The 25,470-nt window shown below is 44.1% G+C and overlaps 2 protein-coding genes across 2 annotated transcripts; one reads left to right on the plus strand and one right to left on the minus strand.

Annotated features, from left to right (window-relative positions):
• Nucleotides 1-10,043: 10,043 nt before the first annotated feature.
• FOXM1 (forkhead box M1) lies at nt 10,044-20,812 on the minus strand. Its single transcript, XM_077174142.1, has 9 exons — nt 20,555-20,812; nt 18,554-19,150; nt 16,703-16,851; nt 16,273-16,485; nt 15,737-15,865; nt 15,104-15,148; nt 14,085-14,151; nt 13,489-13,655; nt 10,044-12,283 (listed from the first exon to the last, which is right to left on the minus strand). Exons 2-9 carry the CDS (start codon nt 19,101-19,103, stop codon nt 11,231-11,233), a joined length of 2,373 nt encoding a protein of 790 aa, XP_077030257.1. The 5' UTR covers nt 19,104-19,150; nt 20,555-20,812; the 3' UTR covers nt 10,044-11,230.
• On the plus strand, nt 20,802-25,409 carry RHNO1 (RAD9-HUS1-RAD1 interacting nuclear orphan 1). The gene is made up of 3 exons (XM_054628363.2): nt 20,802-21,059; nt 22,258-22,526; nt 24,637-25,409. The coding sequence occupies exons 2-3, from the start codon at nt 22,359-22,361 to the stop codon at nt 25,285-25,287; spliced, it is 819 nt and encodes a 272-aa protein (XP_054484338.1). The 5' UTR covers nt 20,802-21,059; nt 22,258-22,358; the 3' UTR covers nt 25,288-25,409.
• The last annotated feature ends 61 nt before the right edge of the window (nt 25,410-25,470 follow it).

The following is a 25,470-nucleotide window of genomic DNA, read 5'->3' on the forward strand; positions in this document are numbered from 1 at the left end:
TTGAATGAAATGCTGAAGGTCTGCTTTCTGCTTCCAGCCAAGGCAGGCTCTGTATTGTGCCCGACTCTGCCCTCATTTCCACCCCACTCCACCAAAGGCAATTGCCTCTGATGTTGCCGGAGCCTAAAATCACTGGCTTGTTGATACCAACAGACTTGGCTCCCTGTTTATACCAAAAGAGTGCTGACACTGCTGCAGTGTGGGATGTCTGGACCAGAGCAGACATCCCTTCTCTCAGGGGAGACAGGACATAGTAGAGCTCTGGTTTTCAACTTTCTGTCTCCATATTGTCCTGCTTGAAACTATGAATTTTAACTTGAACTGATGCTGTCTCATTTTGATCCCTTTTCTCTGGTTAATGCACTGCCCTGCTAAGCACCAGGTCTGATATCAGGTGCAGGGGAGGAACCAACACTTTACTCAGCTGTGAAGCTAAGGACAGCATTACATTTCCAGGAAAGCCAGCAAGGGGTGAAACAGCTTTTATGTGCATCACAGAAGGAATAGCAGCAACTGACTACAAAACTTATAACAAAAGGACACTTTCTGTTGCTCCTTTTGTCTGTTTTCTATCTTAGTAGTATGTAACATTCCAGTATTACTGATACCAATTATTTCTGTGTTCTAAACTGTGTATAAAAAAGTGAGTATTAAATATTAAGAAGCAAATCCAATACAAGGTATTATGGTTTCCACCAAATCACAGCACTACATTTTTCAGGAGTAGGAGTGGAAATACATTCTAGCTGCTTTATACTCCAAGGCCAAACTTCAATACCATAATGCAGGGAGAGTCTCAACAACAGCTCAGAGGTGTTTTGAGCTGTCCTTATCTATCTGTGAGTCAAATTAAGAAGAGAATTTAAGTAATGAATATTTCTAGGGAACCTGTGTTCCCACAGTCTTGTTTTCTTGCCTGTGGGTTGCTCTGATTCCTGATTTACGCACACTTTTGACCTCCTGTGGCCCCACTGAGTATCCTCTGACTCTTGCCATCAGGCCCTTTAACCATCCATGTCATCCAGTACAGAATTGTGCATCTCTACTCTCACACAGGGCCGGGAGGTGCTTCCCCTCCTGCTGACTGTGAATACCTCAGCCACAACAAGGCAGATAATGGTAACAAGGGCACTGCCAATTTTCTTAAGGCCTCAGAATGGACCCTAAGACTGTAAAGTGCTACAGAACATCCTAGGAGCAGATCACCTACAGTCCCTGCCTTGAAGTCTATGGGCAGAGTTACACAATTTCTGATGAGATCACCTCCCACCCTAGATGTGTATGTGGGAATGAAGAGGAGGGAGCTCTCCTAGTTCCCAGTCCCAGCACCTCCTTACACCTAGCCACACTTTATTAGTTTATTTTGCACAGCATTTTGGCTAAATCTGATCAAAATTGGTTTGCCTTGCAGCTGGGCTGGAGCCAATGCTTGAGCAGTTCTGCTTTTGGGTCTCACCAGTTAGTGCTGGTCCCTAACTCATTAAGTATTTCTCTCTTTGTGCCTCAAAGGGGAGGAATCTTCAAGTCTTGTTTAAAGCTTTCTCTCTTCCTTCATCACTTCTGCTTCTACATTTAGATCACTTAACTCTTTATATGCTGTGATGTGTTAGTTCCTAGATCTGGCAAAAAATCCCAGCATTTTTATGGGGGTGAAATCAGCTAAGGTACTACATTCTCCCATCAAAGACATGATAGGTTCTAGGTCACTGTTTCTTTTCTATTCAGCTATTACTTTTTCCATCCTGTTCCTCTTAAACAGAGCCCATTTACTAAGTAGGTTAGGTGATTTCTGGCTTAGTGTTTTGTTTTTTTTTTTTTTCAGAATGGACACTTCTATAGGTTTTCTAATGAGAAATCAGACCACAGTTCAGTAAATTTAAGGGGAATTTGCAGCAGTTATACCTTTCCCAGTCATCTTTTGCAGGCCCTGAAAAATAATGTATGACTCACCATTAACCTGTATTAGAAAAATAAAACTGATTTTGATGCAAATATTCATACACAATCCCATATACACCAATAAACTATTTTCTGATGCAGTCACATCAAATAATCATAACCCATTATAGCTCGATATTCTGCACCCTTCGTACAGGAATCTTTACAGGGTTTGTAAGAGTGCTATTTAGACAATAGAAGAAACACTCTGCCTCCACAGAATATAAAAGCTCTTCTCCCTGCTCCAGCTGCCAGTTTGGCCTTCCAGCTCAAACAGTTACAGGTCAGTGGGAGCTCTGGTGCAAAATGTTCCAGGTTCTAAGCACTTTAGCCGTGTTCATGGGTGTTGGTCCCTGGACCTGACCACCTCCGTGCCTGAGAAGCCCTGAGGAAATCAGAAGTAGTGCCCATACTTCTAAGGAAAGGCCCTGAAGAGCAGCATTTTTCCCAGAAGCCAGTTTGCCCAGCCAAGAAGCAAGAGAGGGTCAATATATTCCAGTCAGCTACTCATCTGTTGGAAGAAATTCATTAATAGTACCTGGAGTAGTAAAGGGGAAAAATGGACTCTGTTGAAGGAAGCAACTGGCAGATTAAAGAATGTGAGGCAAAGGTTTTACTTCCCTCTGTCAGGAGCATTAAAGAGCATCCTAGTTGTTTGAGAAGCTGCTCAGTTGAGCACTTTCACTGGTTTGGCTTTAAATTTCATGGGCTGATGTCCTTCTGCCCCAGATTTTCCTTATATCTCACTTCTGGGAAGCTTTACCTAGCCTAATAACTCCTCTTTAAAATATTCTCCTGCTACTTTTGCAACTTCTAATGGTTGCTTCTCTTTCTTAGAGATTTCTTTTCAGCTTTGAATTTATCTCTTTCAACAGTTTGGAAACTATTATTTTGTCCCCCTGAGATTTGACACAGTGCAGGTGGGAGGGTGGATTGTAGATGGAGAACTTCATATTTCTGTTGTGACAATCTGGGTGCTTACAGAGCTCAGCAATAGCTCCCACATAATGTAACCAGCACAGAGGTTGTTTTTACAGTACACCAGTTTCCAGTGCACTATCTCAGTAGTAATGTAAGCTTCAAGTGGGTGTAAAAGTGACCCTGGGGTGTAGCAACTATGTCAAAGCCAGGAGATTCCTTGTGGTGGATACTGCAGGGTAACAATGAGGCCACTTTCTGCTCATTCTCCTGCATTCTCACAGCCTGTGCAGTCTGTGGGTGCACAGATGGTGCAGAGGAGGAATGAGAGGACAAACCTTACTCAGGCAAACCATGCATGCTTCTCTCTCCCTTCCATCTCTGAAAAAGATTCTTTGAAAAAGAAAAGGCTCCTCTGCTTTGAATTCCCTCCAGTTCTCTGTTTGTATATTAAAATACCTTTGTATTCTTGAAATAATAAGTAAAAGGTTGCAGTATTTATATCTGTGAGTATGTCTGGCAAGTTTCCTTGAGATAAATGTCATCTCAGATGTACATAATGTTTAGCTCAGCTGCTGGACAGCAAAGTGTGTCCTGCCAGCAAGGTCAGTCAGAAAGTAGAATAGTTTGCTTAGTTAGGTAATTTAGGGTCAAGTCTCTGTAGTTATCTGCCCTGTGGGATAGATTTATGGTTGCACTGTGGCAAACTTGGAGCAGTGTTGTCTAATATGAAATTCTTCTGCTGTATAAATATTTCTTGATCATTATAAATACAGTTATGAATATAATATTGTTATAATGATTTGTGTCCTCTCTGTATTGATTTTCTTCTTTAGGCTAAACTGTGTTTAAAAAGGGCCTTTTCTGTTTGGTTGGAATTATCATTGCCACAGAACTGACAGCTGATTGTGCAGCAGACAATACAAAATTTCCCCTTCCATTACACAGATCACACTGGAAGACTTTGCCTTTGCTTTCAGGAGGGGAAAGAATCTCCACTGGTGTGCATCTCCACTGATGCACATCGCAATGGCAGCTGTCTTACTCATGCCAGAGCTTCTCTCCGGTCAGCATGAGGTTTAAAGTAGAGAATAATTCCTGGTAGGAATTTGCTTACCCATAAAAGTGTGCAAGAGCCTGAGATGAAGGATAGTTATTCATTTAAGGTCGATAGCACAGTATTTGGAAATGTGTAGTCTCAAAGGTGTCTCTCCTTTGTGTGTCTCTCTGCAGTTGTTTCATTTTGCTGTCCCTCCACTTCCCACCTGTATGGACAACAATATTTCCATTATCCACTTTGCTTGAGGCTAAGAATGCACTTGACACTAACACAGGCAATTTTTTCCAAGTCTCTACATAATGCCATAAAAATAATAATGAAAACTTTACACCATTAAGGCTCCTTCCAGAGGATGTCCCTAGAGCTGAATACTTGAGCAGTAAAAGCCATCACAGTTAGAGTTGCCTGGTAAAGCTTAATTTGGTATGCATATGTGTGGGCTTATTACTAAAACCACCTACAGAGTCTTGGCAAGGTGCGTTGAGTGGCTGTTTATGGGCTTCTATAATAACTTTTTTTTTCCATGTGAAACAGCAAGAAGAAAAAGACAATCACCTATTCACTTTTTGCCTGTGCTTAGCTAACCGTAGAATCAGAGCAGATCTCATCCTGCTAAAAATGAAGCCTAGATATAGTCCTTGGAAGGTAAGAATCTCTCTGACGGCTCCTTTTGCCTCCAGTGTCATTTCCTTTGGGGACAAGTTTTACTTTCAGAGTCCCCCATCAGATACTGTGGAAAACTTCCCTCTCAGCAGTTGCCAGGTATACTGTAATGTTTCCTGTTTTATTTGTTTGTAAATGGCTTCTTTTGCACCTCAAAGCAGTTGAGATCAATCAAGTTCTTCGTCAGTCAGCAGCATAACTTGCTGAAATTAACTTAACCAGTGGGGGAGTCAGCCACTCCAAAGGGTGTTGCAGCCCACCTCCTGTTCTTCTTGTTCTCTTGAATCATTTAGAAATGCAATAATTCAAGCATCAGTATTCACAGAGTAAATCTTTAAAGTCATGCTCCCATTGTGGATGGCTTTTCAGGGACAATACCTCAGTCCTGCTCAGTTAATTGGCACTTTTTCCACAGTGTATTCTCTCCTTGATGCTATGTGCAAGGCACTGGGCCCACCCCTTGTAAAAGAGTCAAACCCAAGAATAGATGTCACCACATTTCTCTTCACAGAGAAAAGCAAGGCACAATTCTTCTCAAGAATATTTCTGGGTTTCACATTCTCTGAACCTCAGAGAAAGAAAAAACAATTCTTATCTCATTTACTGCTCCTGTGTTGTTCACAAGTGGAATGCATCGTGGAAGATTGTTTACCTGAAGGAAATTGATAATTGGATTCTGGTGTGAGTGTTTTGATTCATTGACCAATTGAATCCAGGTATGTGTGTGTTGGGACTATTGGCTGACAGTCACAAAATTCTGTACAGAGAGTGCATTTGAGTGCTTGGCAGTTTCAGTTTAAATGCAATGTAATATAATGTAATATAGAATAATATAGTATAATAAAGTAATTAATTAGCCTTCTGATATTAATGGAGTCCTCCTCATCATTCCTCTACTTCATCAGGGGCAAAAATATCACTACAACCAGAAATAAGTATTTCACATCTCTAATGCTTTTCTGTGGTAGCTGATAATTTTGCCCCAGTCTTAAACCTGAGGACTGTTGGATCTGTGGTGCTTATCCAACCTTTGACTCTTTATGCTCTCAAGCAACCTCAAGTTGTGCCAGTGGAGGTTTGAAACGAATATTAGGAAAAATTTCTTCATTGAAAGGTTTATCAAGCATTGGAAAAAGGCTTCTTGGGGAAGTGGCTGAGTCACCATCCCTGGAGGTATTTGAAATGTGTAGATTGTGACACTTAGGAACATGGTTTAGTTGTGGGCTTGATGATCTTAAAGGTATTTTCCAACCTAGATGATTGCATGATTCTTTGTCTTCTGAACCCTGTCTCCATTTGACTCTTTGAGACATTTTCATCAGACCAAGATCTTTCTTTGTGTGACCCACTCCCTGCAGCCCGCAGAAGTCCCTTGGACACAAGAGAGCTCATGTTGCCATGCTCAGCTGCTGGAAGTCACAAAGAACAAGTTCAGGAAGAAATCTCCATACACTCCAGCAAGTCTGTGCTGGGGCACACTCTGTACTGAATAAATCTCTTCTCAGATTTTAGTTGCCAGCTGACTCTGCTAAGGATGTGAAATAGATTTTTTAAAAGAATGTTTGTAACAGCCAAAAACTGGAAAATTTTCACTCAGCTCATAAAAAGGGAAACTAATATTAAAGCCAAGAAGGACAACCTGACAAAAATCCTTACAAAGCGAGGAGGTGCTAGGTCTTTTCAAGAAAAGGTTTGCTACAGAAGTTTTTTTTAATCTGAGCAAAATATTCTTGTGCTCTTATTTATAGAAGAAATTGGGCTGCTTGAACTGCATTCCCTGTGTTCCCTGCCCCTTCTGTCCCCAGCAGAATAACTCTACCTGAGGCTGATATTCATTTTGGCTATTTTCTGCTCAGACAATTCGGGATTTTATGATGGAATCACCAGCACAGTAGTACTTGTAGTGCAGAAGCAGCTTTGTGTACACAATGCACATACAGTGGCAGAGGGATGTGTTATCACCCCAGGGATTTGATGGATAATAATGCTGCTGTAACAATGTAATTTTATTTTTGATTTTAAGTACTGGACTCCTTTGGTTTCCTAGCCTTTGGGCTGCATTTGTTATGTGCACCAGCTGTTTGTTACATTCTTGATGGTTAGGCCTTGGCATGATTTAGATGGCAGCTGAGATTATCTCATGGTCTCCTGACTTCAAGATTTTAATAAAACAGCAAATACATAAAACCTGATAGTCAGTCATGGGAAAGAACAAAACAGCTCTTATCACTGTAGCATGCCAGTCCCTTGGGTATGCATAGCAGAGTGCAGACTGTCAGGAACTAATTAGCTACAGCATGGAGCTCCTCAGAAATGTGGAATCAGACCATTCTGTGTCACTGACATGATTACTTGCAAATACTTGGAACACCATACTGATGCTGAAGGCATCTCCGGTGATCCTGCAAGTTCCAAGGGATGTGCATTATGGTGTGAGTTCTGCTGCATTCCTGACCTTTCTTCCCCTCATGGAGGAGTTGGATTGGATACTAAATATATCAAATTGTCCAAAACTTTAATGCTACCATGAGAGCAGGCAAAACTGCTTCAAACAAAAGCTTTCCTAAAGTGAAGCTTGAAGTGGAAAGTACATGTTGATAACTCAGGACAGATTAGACTAGCAGACTAATATAAATTCTCCTAAATCAAGTGTTTCAGGGCTTTGCAATATATATGCATTATCCACAATAGAAATTTCAGCTGAAACATAATTCCAGAATGCAAAATAGCTTTGTGCATAGATAAACATGCAATCTCAGAATTCAGAGTGAAAACCCCCAAAACATGTAAGTAATCTAAACATGTTGCTTCATGAGAAAGTATAAAGTTGAGATGGAATGGTCTGGCCTGTTGCATAATGATATTATCCAAAATTTTGTCATTATTAAAATTTACAGAAAAATACATCAAATGTGAAGGAATACAATGCACAAGAAAAGATACCCTAGTGGTAGTGATAAACAATGTTCTATGGACAATATCAACAATATTAAGAGATTCTTCCCAAGTCCAGTGAAGATGAGGTTTTTTTGTCCTGTTGGAAAATTTTTTCATCCATTAAACAGTCAGAGTTCTAATGAGCCAATCTCATATTTATAACCACAGATGAGTACAGTAAACCTACCTTCTACAAATTTCACAGCTAAATAAACAGAGATCCTGTTGGCAGCAACCTCCTTTACGTGCATGAGAAGGTAACAGAGACCAACAGCAGGCACTGGAGCATAAATCCATGTCTGACTGCAGTTCAAAAATAATTTGTGCTGGCTGTTTTCCTTGACTTTATTAAATAACATCATTAGATGTTTCTGGTTTTAAATTTGGTGCATCAAAAAAAAAAAAAAGCAGATGTGGATAAATAATTCTGATTATATATTTGTATGCAAACAGTTCATCAGTGTGCTCTATATAATGACTTCCCACAGATTTTAAGATGTGGAAGAGAATCTGCTTTGCATAATCTTTTGCCTGTAAACTGTAACTGGGTATTTATTATGCTTATTTTTCCAAGAAGTGTTGTAACTGAAACACAAGGACAAATGTGTCATTTGACCTGCATCAGCAGCTCAGATTCATGGTCTTGACATTCTGAAACTGCTTGTTTCAAAGCAAGAAGCCAGTCTGAGATGAGTAGTGAAGCAGGACATTTTCTTCTTAATCTCAGGCAGCTAATACTTTGTTATGCTCTGAATATCTTTTTATCCAGTTGTAGCTCACCTCTTCTGGAATAAGGGGAGTGGGGAGAGAAACTATTTCTGTTCAGGAACCAGCTCACATTTTTCAACCCCGTCGTTTTTCTCTCTGAGTCTATTGTGCATCTTGAAGAGGAAGTCAGGTACTTTACTAAAAAAAAAAAAATTCACCTTTGTTAAGAGCTAGACTGCCTTCTAGGAGAAATGAAGGCCTGGCACTCTCATAAAAAGATTTCTGCAATGTAAAACAGGGTCTCTTTTCTTCCATATGGGGAAGTGATCAAGTTTTTCTGCTACCAGCCAAGCTGCAAAAGTAAAAGGGTGGCAATTGTCCCTGCTTACCTCATCTCAGGGGGCATCCAGTCCTTTGCAGCTGACAAAACTCAACCACTGAAAGGGAATTACCTTCTCCTTTGGGTCTGTCATACTCCAGGTATTGAGAAGAGTTGTCAGAGGAGCAGAGCATCCACAGCACTTGCTGGCTCCCTGTAGATTTGCATGTCCCAGATCCCTTAAAATTTTTATCCTAAATTAATGTTTGCTTTTACAGGCTGGGAGGTGTTAAACAGCTTTGTCTATTATCAGAATGCAAGGACAGTCCTGGGATGCTCCTACACGTTACTCAGAGAAGCCCTGGGAGTGCTGTGCAAAGGGTGTGAAGAGCTGTGCCTTCCTGCTCTTGGGCTGATGAGGAGACATGAAGTATGGCCCTGCTCTTACTGCAGGAGGGGGGACAGAGGCAGCCACTGTCTGACAAGATCACATCTCTACACTATAACCCTAATTCTGAGCCTGCAGAGGGACAGGTGATAACTGCCTTTCCTTAAGGAAAGCATCCAGGCAGAATATCAGGCAAACATAAATGGAGAGAAATAGTCATATTTTGTGATTAAGTCCTCACCAACTGGTGCTTTCAACTACTTTGGCCAAAACACTGGGACATCTCTTCTGGGAGCAAGAGGCAGAATTGCTTATTGTAATTTTTTCCGTTGTTCCCTCCATCTTTTTTGATACAATTGGCCTTGAGCAGTGCTCTCACCAGAAGACATAACAAGAAGGGAAACAAAACTTTGGCACTATTATGTTCAAAATAAAATGTGAGGTGGCCATGAGAGCACCTCAGCTGACAGGGACAGCAGGGGAGCACCTGCCTGGATACCAAGGACAAGAAAATTTCAGTATTTGCTCGAGACATGATCTTAGTTAGCTGGCTTTCAGCTGTCAGTTATGTGCACACATCCTCTCAGGAGCAAGAAGTGAGATGAAAGGGAGAGAAGATGCCTTGAGAGAGCCAAGCAGAGTGTTAACAGCTGTGTAAGATGTACTAGTAGAAAGTGTGCAAAACCAGGCCCCTTCTGCAGCCTTGTAACCCCAGAAAGACTGAAATTATAACCATTAAACCGAAGTTTAGAAACATTTTATGAGGGCAAATAACCTCTAACAAGTACACAGGAGCACTATGGTTCTGATACCCACACACACATCTAAAACTGGTTTTATGTTTGTAGGGGAAGGTAGAAATACTTTCAAGAAATATTTGTTTTGCATTTAGAAGATAAAGAGATTAGTCTGGGGGTGTTGTGATGTTTGTATGCTTCTGACTCAGCCAGGATTTACCCATAAGCAGCAGGAAAAAGTGTGTTTTATGAAGCAGTGGGTTAACTAAATCTGATGTGGTTTGGCCAACAAGGCCTGAAAATGTCCAAATGGTCACTCACTCAGTGATCACAAAGCACACAGACATGAGATAAGAAGGGGTTGCTCGTGCCATGGGCCAATCCCAGCAGGCTGCTAGGGGTGGTACAGAAAACACTCAGCTGTGTTCCCACAGAAGCTTTATTGAGTATTTGGATACAGGAGTCACCATTTGTCTGCAAGCAGAAGGATCAGATCTTTGCCATGGTAATTTTTTCCATGACTTAAGTTCTAGAGAACGAGGAGTTATTCTATTGCACCAAGCAATACATACCTTGTGTTTCCAGAAGTGAATTTTTAGTGGAAATATCAGCATTCCCTTGATATTTAAAGGGAATATATTATATTTTATATTCCCTTTCACATTTTGAACTGCTGACTGTAATGAGGGCAGCTTTAACCATTCAACAGTAGTCCATCTTACTGCAAGTGTCTCTACCTAGTCCTCTAGGTACGTAATAGACCTCTGGAATCAGAAGAGCTGCTATATGGCTTGATCCATGCTCTTCTCCATTCCAGCCTGGGAAAAGGAATCCAAACCAAGATTTTATGCTGCAATCCAGATAACCTGTTTCAGTTTGACTTGGGTCACATATAAACAATTTTTCAGATCTTTGTCCCACCACCTTCAGGACAACCTAGATCAATGTGGTTTTGAAGTTTAAAAAAAAAATAATTGGGCTTTCAACTAGGGTAGAATAATACAAGAGATGTGAACATATGGACAACACACTCTAGGTCAAACCCTTACCAGGCCAAATATTCCCATAACCCTACAATAATAAAATTATTATTATAATTAAGGGCTAATTTAAGGAATGTACAGTATTTACAGGCATTAAAACTAGACAGAAGATGCTAAGTAATAGGGGATACAAAGTAAAGGGACATTAGGACAGAGCTAGGAGGAGGTTCCCAGGCTCTTTCCTATTGTACTATTGTTTCCTCTGATACCTTGAATAGCAAATGCCATTCAGGGCCTAGGTAGATGTTCTCATGATAAGAATCCCTGGAGAGAGGCTATCTCTAGCACAAAGCTAGAGAAATTCTATCATCTTGTTCCACTCAAAGTCTACAGCATCTTGAAAGCAAGCCCATAGCAGCTGATGGGGCTGTTTCCCAGCTTAGCAGGAGTCAGTGCTCCCTGCTCCCATGGACATGGAACTAGTCAAAAGCAGTTGTCTTGGATTACATGAATGAATCTCAGAAGAGTGCAGTTCTTTCTCTAACATCAGAACAAGTCAAATTCAGTCCTCAGGCCAGTTCACTTCAGTTCAGGTATGAGCTGAGACCAACTAATGTCTGTTCCTAAATTTTCATCCTCAAGACCAGGAAAGCTGATATCCAGAAGGATTTTGCTGAGGCTGTCATTCATGGTGTCCAGGATAAGGCCCTCCATGAGTGACCTGTTTTCAGTAAAGCCAGAGGCTGTCAGTTCAACAGAGGATTGCTTGGAAGTGTCACGAATAAACGCTGGAGAGCTCGTGAGGGGCACAAGGACCATGTCACCAGATTCTGTATTGAGCAGTTCTCGAGGAGAATCAAAGAGAGGATTTTTAAGGGGTGTGCTGTTAAAACCCAGCAAGTCCTGGTTGTCCTGGAGGGGCGTGAATGGCAACTGAAGGGTTTTCACTGGACTGAAGTCCAGCTCATGACTTCCTTTGGCTAAGGAAGCAGACTTCCAGGGATCAAGGGCCTCTAGTGAAGGGGTAGTAGTGGCTGAAACTTTGCTGGGAGTGGAAGAAACGGGCAATTTGCCGAAGATGTCTTTGACTGGTGTTTTAAAGGCCCCCTCTTCTCCCTGTGAGCAGCTGAGCTGTGATATGTTCTCAAGGGGCTGGTTTTCCTGGGGAAAGGGACACTCTGCCCCTAACCGGAAAGGGTCCAAGCTGCTGCTTTCTGGCAGAACAAGGACAGGCTCTTCTGAACAAGGCAGTGCTAGGCGTTGTTTCCTTCTGGACCTGCCCACTTCCCGCCTTTCTCTCCTCTTTATAACTAAAGAGTCAGAAACTGCCTTAGGTGGGGACTTGAGTGTGGTGAACTGTTTCCTCTCCTTTGTGGATGAGTCTGGGAAGAACAAGCTTGGCTCTTCCTTGACTGTTACAGTTGAGGCAAATGGGGACAGCCAGGGATCCAGCTGAGAGCCTTCTTCCTCCTTCACACAGGCACCCTCTGGGAAAGAAGACAATTCCTCACCAGGCTGGGAGCTGTTCTCCTGTATGGAGTGGGTTGGGGAAAATAAACCTGCATCACATTGACCTTCCTCCTTGACAGCAGCTGGGGGTAAACAGGGTGACTCTTCTGCAGACAGTGACATCTACAGTGAAACACAGGTGACATGCAGTCAGTAAGCAAGGATCTCAGCTACCCAAAAATCCAAATAACAGTGGAAAGAAAAGGAAAAGACTGGCATTTAAGGTCAGCAGAGAGGGTAAGAGGAAGATATTCAGGAAGCAGTAATTATAACAGACTGAGATTGATCTCTGTGAAGTTGATAGAAAGAAGCCTAAGGATCACATGGGAAGGATTCTAGCTAAGTGACAAAGTCATACCCTTCAGAGCACTCCTGCTCTGAGGAACTTCTGGGAGTACAGGCAGAAGGAGAGCTGAATATTTCTGGAAAAAATATAACCCCTTTGATTTTTTCCTACATTATCTAAATGGGAATAACAAAATGAATGAGGACAGCTTTCCCAGAAACCAAGGAAAAGGAAGAGAAAAAAAATGAGGTTATCAAAAGAAAAAGAGCACAGGAGAAAGATAAATCATAGCTGGAGAGAACATAAAGCAGCAGGCATACAAAGGAAAATAGGATTATGGTTAGACAGGATGGAAGAAGCTAAAGCTTTACAATGTCTAAGCATTCAAGAGCAGTCAGTGAATGCCAAGAAAAAGATCTGTTTAATAGCTGTTTTTCTTGAGCCCAGAATAACTGAACTTCACAGAATTAGCAAACAGCAGATATGGAAATCCTCTGGGAAGAGACTCCATGAAATATATACCCTTTCAGAAGTTCCTTATTGTTACTTGTCTATAGAGCTATCAAAAATATGAATGTTTTAGGATCAGAACAAAGCCATTCCTCCCATTCTTCTTTCTTCACATCTCAGCAATAAAGAAAAATTGTCTTGACCAAGCCATAGAGCCCCTTCCTCTAATGAATTAGGGAAACATCCTTAGAGCAAATAAACTAGCAGGTAGTAGTCAGCCTAGACAGTAAAGGATAGCAAGGATTATCACTAGCTAGTTCCTTGATAGGAACTTGGAGTTTTAGAGCACCTAAGTAAAGATGCACAAAGAAGGAACCATATGAAGAAAAGGTTCATTGAAGGCAAGAGATGTAAAAAAAAAAAGTAAGCAAAAAATCCAAACAAACTCACCCCTTCTTAAAAAAAAATCCCCACACCTTCCTTAGCCCCCTCCTTGCACCCCTTATAAAAAAAGAAAAAAAAAGAAAAACAGGAAAACACCCCCATCCCACACTAACGCCCCTGAAAACTCCTTGGAAAGCAAGAAACCAACCTTTGGAGCAATGCACACACGCTTATTGCTCTGCAAAGTCTCCGAGCTGTTAAGGGATGCTCCCTGTGCCTTCACAGAAGGCTGCAAGACAAGAGGCTGACTCAAAGGAAATTGGATTGGAACCAGGTAGGAGTTGACACGAGGAAGCAAAGGCTTCATCTTTCGGCCTGGAAGGGAAAAGAAGGGACTCACTTTTGCCTGTTCTCCACTGCTACCTCTTGGAACCCAGGCACCTTACAGAAAGTCCTTCTAGACATCCCAAAAGAAACATTTGATCAGATCACTTGCCTTCTCTGTTAATTTTAAGGATACAAATACTAAGTCAGAAGCCTCATGAACAAGAAAATAACCTTTCATGCAGATCCTACCCCTCAGGTCTGGCCTCTCACTCCATTGAGTGCCCAATGCCCACCATCTCACCATCACATCCCCTCAGACACAACAACACTGCTTTCCATTTTAAAGCTGACAGTAAGGAGCATAAAAGCTGGCAAACAGGGACAACACACTCCACATATATTCCTAAAGAAATCTGGGAGAATGCCCCAGATTTATTGGATTTATTCTCTTTGGCCTAGACTGCTGGGGACACTTACGTGAATTCTGGGGTTCGGTTTTGCTTCCCATGCTCTTCAGAGGATCTGGAAGACGATTCTTTTGTTGCTGCAGTCATTGTGAGATAAGTAAGAGGAGAAGGAGAAAAGAGAGAGATTAAAAGAATCTACATTTATTCTGCTGCCTCACTGAGAACTGTGAAACAAGAGGTCTGTGCTGGACTAATGCAAAGAGAGCAGCTGTTAGCACCCAGCACTAGGCTGGCTCTAGGCCTGTGCCACTTGCTGGTTTGCAGCCATGCCATCCCAAAGCCAGCTGCCCACCAAAAGCTGTGTAGGAAGAGAGACAACATGACAGAGCTGCTCCAGCTGTAGACTCTACTGCAGAAGGGAGCTGGTTTCGGCACCCTCAGTGCCCGAGGAACAATGAATAGGATGGCTTTATTGTATATTGGATGTCTGTACAAACCATAGACCCGATAGGTGTTCAAATGGAATAGCAGAGGCAACAATGGGATCAGAATTCTGAGTAGATGGAAAGAAGGCCAAGGTTGTAGCTGTGACAGAAAAGTGTTTGATTGGATGTTTACAAATTTTTCACTGTTAAAACAGCTGAATGCGAGAGCAACAGCAAACAGGTTCTTCCTTCCAAGAGTCACTCACAATGCAGTGGGTTCCAAAATGAAAAAGGAGCACAGAGAGATCCTATTCTCTCTGGATCTGAGCCCCAGAACATATTGGAACTGTTGCCATGGAGATGATTTTACCAGAAATCTGTTTGGGCTTGTTCTCTGAAGCCTACTGGTGTCCATTGCAGCCTACTTCAGCAGTAGACTTCCAAGTTGTTCAAAGCTGTCCAGCTTTACCAGCTTGAGAGACTGTACCATTTGAAGGCAGTCAAACATTGGCTAGACCCCTCTCCCCACAGAGGGTAAGCATAGAGCTGTTTGAGTAGATGCAGCAGTGACCCAGTCCCCCTCCCCAAGCCTGTTGTCCCTTCCTTCAGTGACTGGCAAGAAGAGAATGGAAGATCAAGCCCCGAGCCAGATGGTAATCCTTACTGATTCAGAGTACTCAGGCGATGCTGATGACCCCAAGTCCAGCGGCTGGTGGCAGAAGGCATTGAGCAGGAAAAAAATTTAAGATGAAGTTATCAACCAAAGAGGGAGACAAATGGGTCATTTTAAACTTGTACATTCTGAGCAAACACAAGTTAATTCTACCCACCCACTACAGAAAATACAAGAGTCTAAACACACCTACACTAGTCTCCAAAGCTCTATTTCCCTAACAAAATCTTCCTAAAATAGCTATTTGGGCTAGGACACTTCCACCCTGTGACTGACTTATCAAACAGCATAGGAACACCTGGTTGGCCTCAGCAGAAATCTTCTCATTAGGAATTTAAATCAGGCCCACGGTAAGAAGTTGAACAACCTGACTATTATATTTGGCACAGAACATGAAGAATAAATACATGCTACAGAAGCTCCAGATCAAAAGCACAGCCACAGCACCTTTTCTTTCAAATGCAGAGCTTGTCTATTTGTTAAGTGAAGTGACTGAATCCAGCTTCTACAAAGAGGCTGATGTCAAAGCAGCTTGACCTTACAGTTAAAATAAGGTGCATCAAGCTATTGTGGCATTTAGAAACTGGATAGCCTGTCCTATTTTCTTTGCATGAGGCAACTCACCTTAAATACCTGGTCCAATGTTAGGCAGCGGTTTGCATCCGGGTGAATAGTCCAGAAGGAGATTTTACCATTGGCAGACGTCTCACGGACAAACATATCATGAAGGGACAGGTTGTGCCGGATGGAGTTCTGTGGAGGAAGAAGAGAGGGGGAGGTTGAAAAGCAGTAGTTTTGTTATCAGCACAGCAAGGCCTACCTCAAACGCCCCTAGCAGAGGGATTACATTCCAAAGTGCAGACAACACCAAACTTTCATGTTCACAGGGTACCCAGCCAACCCTGTCTTCAGTCTCTTATTCTATGTACTCTTGACATCCCCATTCTCACTCCAGTGATCAAACATCCCATCATCTTGTTTAAGTAGGATGAGGCAAGAGATACAAGAAGTGGTACAGTGAACATCTGGAGTGAGAGTGCATTTGGGGTGGAATGTTTAAATGACCTTCCATCTTGCTTTGCAGGCTGGGGAACAACTTTTCATTTTGATCCAGAAGGTATGTAACATCACCCACAGCAACTTGAGGGCCTGCTTGTTACCTTCCAACCTGGCTTAGCTACATGTTTAAAATAAGGGAAATGATCCTCAATCCAGGTATAGATGTCCTTCAGGGTCATGCGCTTCTTCTCTGTGCTGTTGATGGCAAACTGGATCATGGCCATGTAGGAGTAAGGAGGTCGTTCTGACACCGAATCCTGCCATGAAGAGGACTCAGCAGCAGTAGGAACAGCAGCAGCAGCTTCCTCTTCAGTCTGAAAGAGAGAAGGGGTGATACATGAATGTTCATGAAGCTGACAAGAAGGCCTGTGGAACATTCCTGGATCCTCTGTGTTCTGCTATTCATATCAGTAAAGGTCAAACTCAGGTTACTTAGAGATAGCAATGCTTAATTTTTGCAAGTATTCTGATCCATGTAGATTACTGCCTTATCAAAAGTTTTAGCACATGCTCTTGTATTCTCCTACTTACCTTGACTCTTTCCCGCAGAGGCATCTGATTCTCTTTCTCTGTGTCCTCCTTCACAGAAGAGGGATTCAGCCCATCGGATCTCATCTTCCCCAGCCACTGGATGTTGGTGAGGCTGTTGTCCAACACAGAGCTCATTGTCTCGCCACTTCCTGTTGGGATAACAAGCCCACGTAACAATCACACAATAATTTAGGTTAAAAGAGTCCTCCAAGACCATCAAGTCCAACCTGTGACCAAACACCACCTTATCAACAAGACCATGGTACTGACTGCAGCATCCAGTTATTTCTTGAACACCTCTAGGGATGGTGACTCCAAACCTCCCTGGACAGTCTGTTCCAATGCTTGACAATCCTTTTAGGGAAGAAATTCTTCAGGATGTCCAATCTGAACTTTTCTTGGCACAGCTTAAGGCTTTGCCCTTTTGTCCTGTCATTTGATGTCTAGGAGAAGAAGGCAGCCCCCACTGCTCTACAGCCTCCTTTCAGGCAATTGAGAGAGAGAGAGTAGAGAGGGATAAGGTTCCCCTGAGCCTCCTTTTCTCCAGGCTGATCACCCCCAGCACCCTCAGCTCCTCCTCATCAGACTTGTGCTGCAGACCCTTCACCAGCTCTGTTGTCCTTCTCTGGACAGCCTCCAGCACCTCAGTGTCTTTCCTGACATAAGTGACCCAAAACTGAAAACAGAACTCAAGGTGTGGCCTCACCAGTGCCAAGCACAGGGGGACAATCTCTGCCCTGGTCCTGCTGGACACACTATTGCTGGTACAGGCCAGGTGCACTGGCCTTCTTGGCCACCTGTGCACAGCTGGCTCATGTTCAGATGCTGTTGACCAGTACCCCCAGGTCTTTTCCTGCTGGACAGTTTTCCAGACACTCTTGCCCCAGCTTGTAGCACTACCTGGGGTTGTTGCAATGCAACTGCAGGACCTGGTACCAGGTCTTATTGAACATCACGCAATTGGCCTCGACCCATGGATCCAGCTGGTCCAGATCCCTCTGCAGAGCCCTCCTGCCCTCCAGCAGATCCACACTCCCACCCAACTTGGTGTCATCTGTGAATTTACTGAGGATGCCCTCAATCCCCTGATCCAGATTATTGATATCCAGAGTGAACAGGACTGGCCCTAGGCCTGAGCTCTGGGGAACCCCACCAGTGACTGGTCACCAGCTGGATGCAGCACAGTTCAGCACCACTCTCTGGGCCCAGACATCCAGCCAGTTTTAAACCAGCGAAGAGTGAACCTGACCAAGCCAGGGGCTGCCAGCTTTTCCAGAATAATGCTGTGGGAGACAGTATCAAAGGCTTTACTCAAGCCCAGGTAGGCTACAGCCTTCCCCTCATCATAACCCTGCTTTCCCACAAGTAACCCTGCTACTCCTTCATCTCAGCTGTCAAAAGGAAGGCACCAGTTATACTGCTAAAAGATGGTATTGCAACACTAATATTGTGGGAGGAATTCACCTTGAATTTCTGATTTCATGTGTAGTTGCCCAATTTCTGAAAAGAGCTGCAGCCTTAAAAACAAACACTCAAACCAGACTACTGTCAATCAAAACAGGACAATGTTGATCTAATATTTCAAGAAATAGAAAGACAGCACAAAACTTAAGTCAGAAGCTCAGATGTCTTCCACCAAAAAAATATGTCCACTATAATCCTGCAGATTTCACTACATATGCAAAGCTATGTAGATTATTAGAATCCAATCCATAGTTATTTTGTAATTAACAAAATATTAATAATTACTGCAAATCAAGAAGAAAGTGCTGCACTCTTTGGCCCATTTCACATCTCCTTGTCTGTCAGGACAAAAAAAAAACAACAAAAAAACAGCTTAAGGCTACATACTGTTGGTCTCCTGCTCCTGTCCAACCACAGGATCAACTCCTGAATGCCAGAGCGCCGTACTACCTGCAAGACCAGGTGTCTGTGCAACATTCTTCTCTCTTTCTTGACTAGCTGCAGCCTTGATGGCTGCACTGGCTTTCTTCTCTGATGGGAGATGCTGCGATGGTGCTGGACCAGCTGAACGGGATGTGCCCCCACTGCTAATGAGAATGAACTTGTTGGGTCCATTGTTGCCACACTCTTTTCCTTTTGCTGTCAATGCCTCTATGATGCTCTGGATATCAGCATTTGTAGGGATGGCCACCACCTGTGTGTTGGGCATTGTAGGGTGGTCAATTATCTTTATTCCTGCTGGGAATTTCTGCAGGCCACAGTCCCTTTTGTCACTGGCTTGTCTGTTGTGTTGGTCTTCCTGTCTGTGCTCCTGCTTAGGAGCCTTTTCATCCTGACCTCTGTTCTCATCTCTTGCTGAAGTACTGGATTCATCGTTCTGTGGGAGGGTCAGTTTTCGTCTTTTGAGAATTAAGGGCCTGCGGGGGCTGGTCCTCATTATTGGTCTATACTGTCACTCTCCATTGAAAGGGAGAGGAACAAATCCTGCAAAACAAAAGGTACAACATAAAGGCTGCAGCAAATCATCTCAAGACCTCCCACACAGCACACATTCTCAGCAGTTGCTACAAAGCTGGAAACACAAAAGGAAAATTAAAATTGAAAGCATTTAATAAGGCTGACAAGGCTACTGAGAAATCATACCTTCCTAACCCACACCTTGTGTAAGCAGGATGGGAAAGAGTATTTGTAGAGTAGATAACTTCCATCATAAAAGTACATAATAATGAGCAAAGTGTGTATGTGCTTTACAGAAAAACTGAGCTATAACGTGACCAGTGTCAACCAGCAAGCTGGAGGGGAGGTAGAATATAGGAATAGCAGTGCTGACTCTTACAGTTGATTGCTCTAAGCAGCAGATTACACAACCTGCATGAAAATGGAATTTACAGATGTTTAAAGATCTGGGAAGCAGAGATTACCCTGAACACTACAAAGACACACAATAAATGCAGCAGAAGTAAGGTGCTTTAAGAAGCTAGACACCAAGTAAATGTACTTCTAATTCTTTTCATAGATTTGTTAAGATTTGACATAAATTCGTCATTGGGCAGCATACAATTTAGATGTCAAACTTTTGGACAAGAGGTGGTTTAGACTATAAAGCTGGAAGCAGAGGAAATAAAATTCAGAGATACTGCTTCCAGGGTAAGATGCTGTGAGAATACTGCTAATAACGCCATCGGGAATTCGGTGGAGCCTGTGCCTTTCTGCAAACTACACCAGAACAATATACAAATTGTACTTATTGTTTATCATTAGAGATGGCAAGCAGAATAGAAACAAATAAGGAGGCCTTTTGCATTGGTAGATTTGACGGGGTCAGCAAGTAAACGAGAAAATTCTCAGTACGAATCTCCTAAATTGATACAAAGCAGAGTCCAGCAGATAACAAGCTGAGCTGATGCCCTATGCACAGGGAGCAGACAGCCCGGCGACCATTCCACGCGGGTTCTGGCAGCCGGCACAAGCATGGCCCTTTGCGATCTGCTCCACCCCCTTAAGGAGAGTCAGCGCCGAAAGAGGAACCCTGCGCGCCAGCCTCCCCCAGGCTGCGTTCCTGTGAGCAGGAACAGGAGCGCGTCACTTCCCAAGGAGGCCTCCATCTGCTACCCCCGCACAGGCCCGGGAGCACCGCTGTGTGCGCGCTGCCCCGAGGGGGCACGGAGGGCAGCGCCAAAGCCCTCCCAGCTCCTCCTTCCCCCGCTCCAGCCCCTGCGCTGCCGCCCCGGCCAGCGAGTTCACCTGCTCCCGCGGGGCCTGCCGCCCCGGCCGGGCCCAGGCCCTGCCCTCTCCCGCCCGCGCGGTAGCCTTAGCGCGGCCCGCCAAAGGGTGCCGACCCTTGCCAGGGTCCCCGGAGGATGGTGGCGGGCTGCGGTCGGGACTCACCAGCTGCCGGGCCGGGGCAGGGCCAATGCAGGACGGCGGCGGCAGCCCCGGCACTCCCGGAGCGGCCCTGGTTTGAATTTGGCGCCCGGCGCAGCGCTGGCCCTGTCACGTGCCGACCTGCGCCAGTGAGCGGCGGCGGGGGCGGGGCCGGCCGGGCCAGGCCAATCGGCGCCCAGGGGGCGGGGCCGCAGCGGGCCGGGCCAATCGGCGGCGGCGGCGGGGAATACGGATGTGCGGGCGGGACGGAGCCCAGGCCGCCGCCGCCGCGCCCGCATTGTCTAGCCCGACCCTTTCCCGGGACAGCCGCTCCCGGCCCGGGTGGGGCAGTGCCGGCAGCTTCCTTTAACCATGCTGCCCGCGGCTGGGAGCCCTGCCGTGCGCCGGGGCCGCTGGCAGCGCGCTGACTCCTGGTGAAGAGCTGCGGGGTTTTACCGTTTAACGTGTGTGTCACGGCTGCAGCGGGCTAGCGGGGCCCGCAGGACCCCCTGAGCGGGCCGCCACTTAGGTAAGCGGTCAGGCTGTTGCAGTCTCGTACATTGTTCAGGAAATGTTATCAAATTTCCTTGTGTGTGCTGATCTACGATAAGTCAGGTCGGGTGAATGTGAGCCAGCTGTGGCCAGGAAGGCCGATGGCACCTGGCCTGTATCAGCAATACCGTGGGCGGCAGGACCGGGACAAGGATCGTTCCTCTCTCCTCCGTACTGATGGGGCACTCAGAGTGCTGTGTCCAGTTCCGGGCCCGTCACTTCAGGAAGGACATTCAGGTGCTGGAGTGGGTCCTGAGAAGGACAGCAGAGCTGGTCTGGAGAACAAGTCCCATGAGGAGCAGCTGGAGGTGTTCAGCCTGGAGAAAAGGAGGCTCAGGGACGCCTTATTGCTCTCTACAGCTGCCTGAGAGGAGGGTGCAGCCAGGTGGAGATTAACCTTTCCTCCCAGGCACCCAGTGATGGAACAAGGGGACATCATCCTAAGCTGCATCAGGGGAGGCTTAAGTTGGGCATTAGGAAGAAGTTCTTCACAGGAAAGGTGATTAGACATTGGAATGGGCTCCCCAGGGAGGTGGAGTCACTTTCTTGAAGGTGTAGCACTTAGTGCCATGGTCTAGTTGCCATGGTGGTGTTTGGTTATAGGTGGATTTGATGATCTGAGAGGTCTTCCAACCTAATTGATTCTGTGATGTGTTTTCCAACAGAAAATTAAATACAGTGTTACTTCAGTTCAAACTTATTCATTAGGAAAAACAAACAAATCACGAAAGATGTGTAGAGTACAGGAGGGAGATGTCAACTTTGTTTTGTAAAAAAGAAAAAAAACCGAACTTAGTCTCTAGAAGTTAAAATGTACAGGTAGTTAGCAACCAGAAAGGGAAAGAGTTCTGATTATCTTACCCCTATATCATCTTCTTGGCATTACAAGCAAGATTGAATTATAAAAAAAAAAGAAAATAAGTTTTTTTTTTTTTTTTTTTCTTTTCATACCTGACTTGACATAGCTGGATCAGTAGGTCATCTGCTCCCATTCCTGCAGTGCATTTCTAAATCCACCCAAAAATTGACAAAAGGTTCAAGAACTACTGTTGGGAACAAGTCTGCCTCGAGATGTGTACGCTGTGCTGTTGCATAAATGTTTTGCTTTTGTTAAAAACTGTCTCTGAGGTTTCCAAACAAGTCTTTCTTCAAATCAATTTATTTGCCTTCTACAGATTCAAAAGCACCTTAGCATCTCCTCGGGGTGCTTCCTTCTTTCTTCAATTGGCTCCAACAAGCATCATGAGGTTTTTAAGTAGTTTTACCACACCTTTTGATGCCTCCAAAGAAGAAGTGTACCCACAAGGCCAGGAAGGCAGAGCTGGTTTTCCTTGAACAGCCACGGGCAGGACCCATCCATTGTTATGAAGCTCCACTGCATTTGGCTGAGAATCCCAGACGTGTGCCTACAAAACGTGTGGACCTGAACACCTCTGCTGCCTGGGTTGGTAAAAATTCTTTCCTCCTGCATCCCCCAGCAACAGTTTTCCAGTTTCTCCTGTATGTCTTAACAGAAAGTTACCTGTTCTGGATCTGGAAAATTATTAGCCCAGACCTGAATTCCCTCTATCAGTCTAAAGCATAAATAAGTGCTTGAGTTGCTTTACATTCCAAGAATAAGCACTAAGGTCTTGGTTAGTTGAAGACATAAACTGTGTGCAGTATTTACTGATTAATGAATATTTGTCTTCTAGAAAAATTATTTCCATCAGGAAAACACGGTTTTCCTTGGCAACAAAAAACCCTGCACGAAATAAACATTAGGGGAGATTTTTCTTATCGGCTTGCTGTTTGAAATAACTGTTGAACTCTAAACGTTACACGTTAAAGTATTGGGTGTATTGTTTAAATCTGACACTGCTAAATTTAGAGAACATAGGTTTTCACTTCAGAATCATTTGTTCTAACCCGCCCTCTTTGCATTTCTGTGTTTTGAGTAGTTTCTCTCCATACCAATCTTCTGATGGGTTCATTTTCTTGGGACTGTTTGCCATGTCCTAAAATACTCCTTGTATTGTGTAATGTAAAGATTTCTTTTTTTTTTTTAAGCAAACAGCTGCAGCAAAGACAGACTGTTCCTATGCAACAGTAGTCATCACCTAGGGGAGCTCTGTTTAAACATTACTGCTGCTTGGCTCTGCTCTTCACAAAGCAGGCTCAGGAAGTGTGGTTTCAGACCTGCATGAAACATTCCTTTGTATTTTTGTGATGCCTTAACCTTGAAGTAGGACATCTTCCATTTTTTCCTCTTTAAATTTTTTTTGTATCTGCTTGAGGCAGTTAGCTCTACAGTTTGTGAATCACTAAGTAAAATAACTGCCGTGAATAAGCATTCATTTTGTTTGGAAGAGGTGGAAACATCCACTCTGGTTGCTCTTTGATTCCTAAAATACAAGTATTCTAAAATTTGTTTGAAGCTATCAGTACTGAAACTGTTAAATATTTCTCAGAGGCATCCTCTGCAGAGTGTCTGTCAACTTGTTTCAATGGAAACTGATTTTCTGCTCCTCTCTTTTTGGTATTATCTAAGTTTTTCACACCTTTTCCACTACTAGGTTCCTGCATGGGTAAAACCTACCCTACATGTTCTCTGAAGCCAGGAAGACATATCCTTAAAATCAGGAACTATGTTGAGTATGTGCTAGTATACAATTACTACAGAATCATTTCTCTTTTCCTGCACAATGGCTTTGGATTCAAACAGTTCAGCTGTACATCAGACAATCGCCATCCTTAGTTAAATTGCACCCAGTGTTTTTAGGAACTATACAGTAACTTAGGAATGCTGAAGGAGATGTGTAGTTGCCATAGCAAGAACTCAGTTTGGTGTGCTCTTGGAAAAAGCAAACTGGAATCTGAAACAGAGTCTGACTTTTTTGTTCACAACCAGGAAGACAAAGAACACTATAATAAAAGGATTTCCAGGGTTTGAGTATGAGTCCAGAATCATTCAAAGAAATATAGACTGTTGAGCTTGGAGCATCTTTTCTATAGGAAGCTGATTGTAGAAGTGGATTTTGGGTGATCTGTTGCTCCACAATACAGAAATTAACTCTGTTTTGAAACAGAGATGTTTGGGGGAAAGATTTTCAACACCCTATTAACATTAATCTAAGGGGATTGAGCTAAGTGGGCATTCTTCAATCGTTTTGTGTTGCTCTCCCTGTTCAGCCTCTACTTCTTTGGGGAGGCTGAGGATTTAGTTCTTTGAATCTGAGTAATGATGAGACACAGAAACAAAAAGGATCCATTTTCTTAAATCTGCAGGGTTTACAGGAGAAGACACCACTTAGACTTCCTTTAAAACCCAAATCCTGAGTTCTTTGTGAGTTGCCAGTGATCAGCTCACTTGCACCCCAATGATTTCCACAGAACAGTGGCAGAACGTGATGTTGAAGTTCAGAGGTATCTCATGCATAGGAGCTTTGTTAGTGACTCATTTGCTTTGCTGCAGAACAGATTACTCAATGAACACACTGGAAAAAGGTGGGGAGGTAGAATTGTCTGTAGGAAAGGGTTGGGTTTTTATCTTATTATTATGTCTTTCCCTTTAGGTGTGCCCACAATTTGACACAACTAAGCCACTGGTGTTGAAAGCACGCCAGAAGAAGCATCGTGGTCCTCAGAAGTACTATAATCAGGATGCCAACCACAGCTCATTTCATGCAGGAGGAGCTTGTCGAGGAGCTGTAGCCTGCAGATTTCCTCCTTTAACTTTTGAGAATCCAAAAGGACATGCAGTCCCTCCATTGGATGATTCAAATTGCTTGGGAAAGAATGCACGGTGCTCTCCCAACCAGCCTAAGAAAGGGACAGCAGCAAATGCCAACATCCAGGTGAAGAGTCCAGAGAACTGTGGAGAGCCTGCTCCCCAGCCTGTGGAGCAAGAAGTCCCTAGTCCATCAGATGCAGAGGCTGCACAGGTTCCTTCCCCAAGGAATGGGAGATGCAGCAACACTCTATCACCAAGTAGTCATGCCTGGCATCCAGAAGAAGCGTTGCCGCTTGGTATTGATCCCTGTGGGAGAGGGGAGGCGGCAGCTGTACTGGTTGCAGATACTCCCGAGCACGAGTATGGAATGAAGGTCACCTGGAGGCGGCGGCCGCACATAATGAAGTACCTGCGGGAGCAAGGGAAGCTGAGCGCTGCGGACATCCTGGTCAAGGCAAACATGGAGCTCTCGAGGGGACAGGCCCACACCTGACCTGGCAGGAGCAGCCTCTCGCTGCGTGCAAGGACACGCCTGGACAGACGATGGCCCTGAGGGGGCCAAGAGGGGACCTGATTTCAGCCCGGCCCTCTACTGCGCCTGGCAGCGCCTCCGAGAAACGCCAAGGCGGGCGTGGGGAGGGTCTTGGCGACGGAAAGGGGGGTGGGGGGGTCATTT

The sequence above is a fragment of the Agelaius phoeniceus genome, chromosome 2, assembly GCF_051311805.1.
Source record: "Agelaius phoeniceus isolate bAgePho1 chromosome 2, bAgePho1.hap1, whole genome shotgun sequence".
Taxonomy (NCBI): domain Eukaryota; kingdom Metazoa; phylum Chordata; class Aves; order Passeriformes; family Icteridae; genus Agelaius; species Agelaius phoeniceus.

Excerpts from the sequence above, each read along its gene's own strand:
- FOXM1 (XM_077174142.1), bottom strand. The coding sequence starts at position 19,103 with ATGAGGACCAGCCCCCGCAGGCCCTTAATTCTCAAAAGACGAAAACTG. Across the intron at positions 15,149-15,736 it reads CATTGGACCAGGTATTTAAG|CCGCTGGACTTGGGGTCATC; the intron begins GTGAGTTGCCTC and ends TTCTGCCACCAG. Across the intron at positions 12,284-13,488 it reads GTGTGTGCATTGCTCCAAAG|ATGTCACTGTCTGCAGAAGA; the intron begins GTTGGTTTCTTG and ends GTTTCACTGTAG.
- RHNO1 (XM_054628363.2), top strand. The coding sequence starts at position 22,359 with ATGCCTCCAAAGAAGAAGTGTACCCACAAGGCCAGGAAGGCAGAGCTG. Across the intron at positions 22,527-24,636 it reads TGAACACCTCTGCTGCCTGG|GTGTGCCCACAATTTGACAC; the intron begins GTTGGTAAAAAT and ends CTTTCCCTTTAG.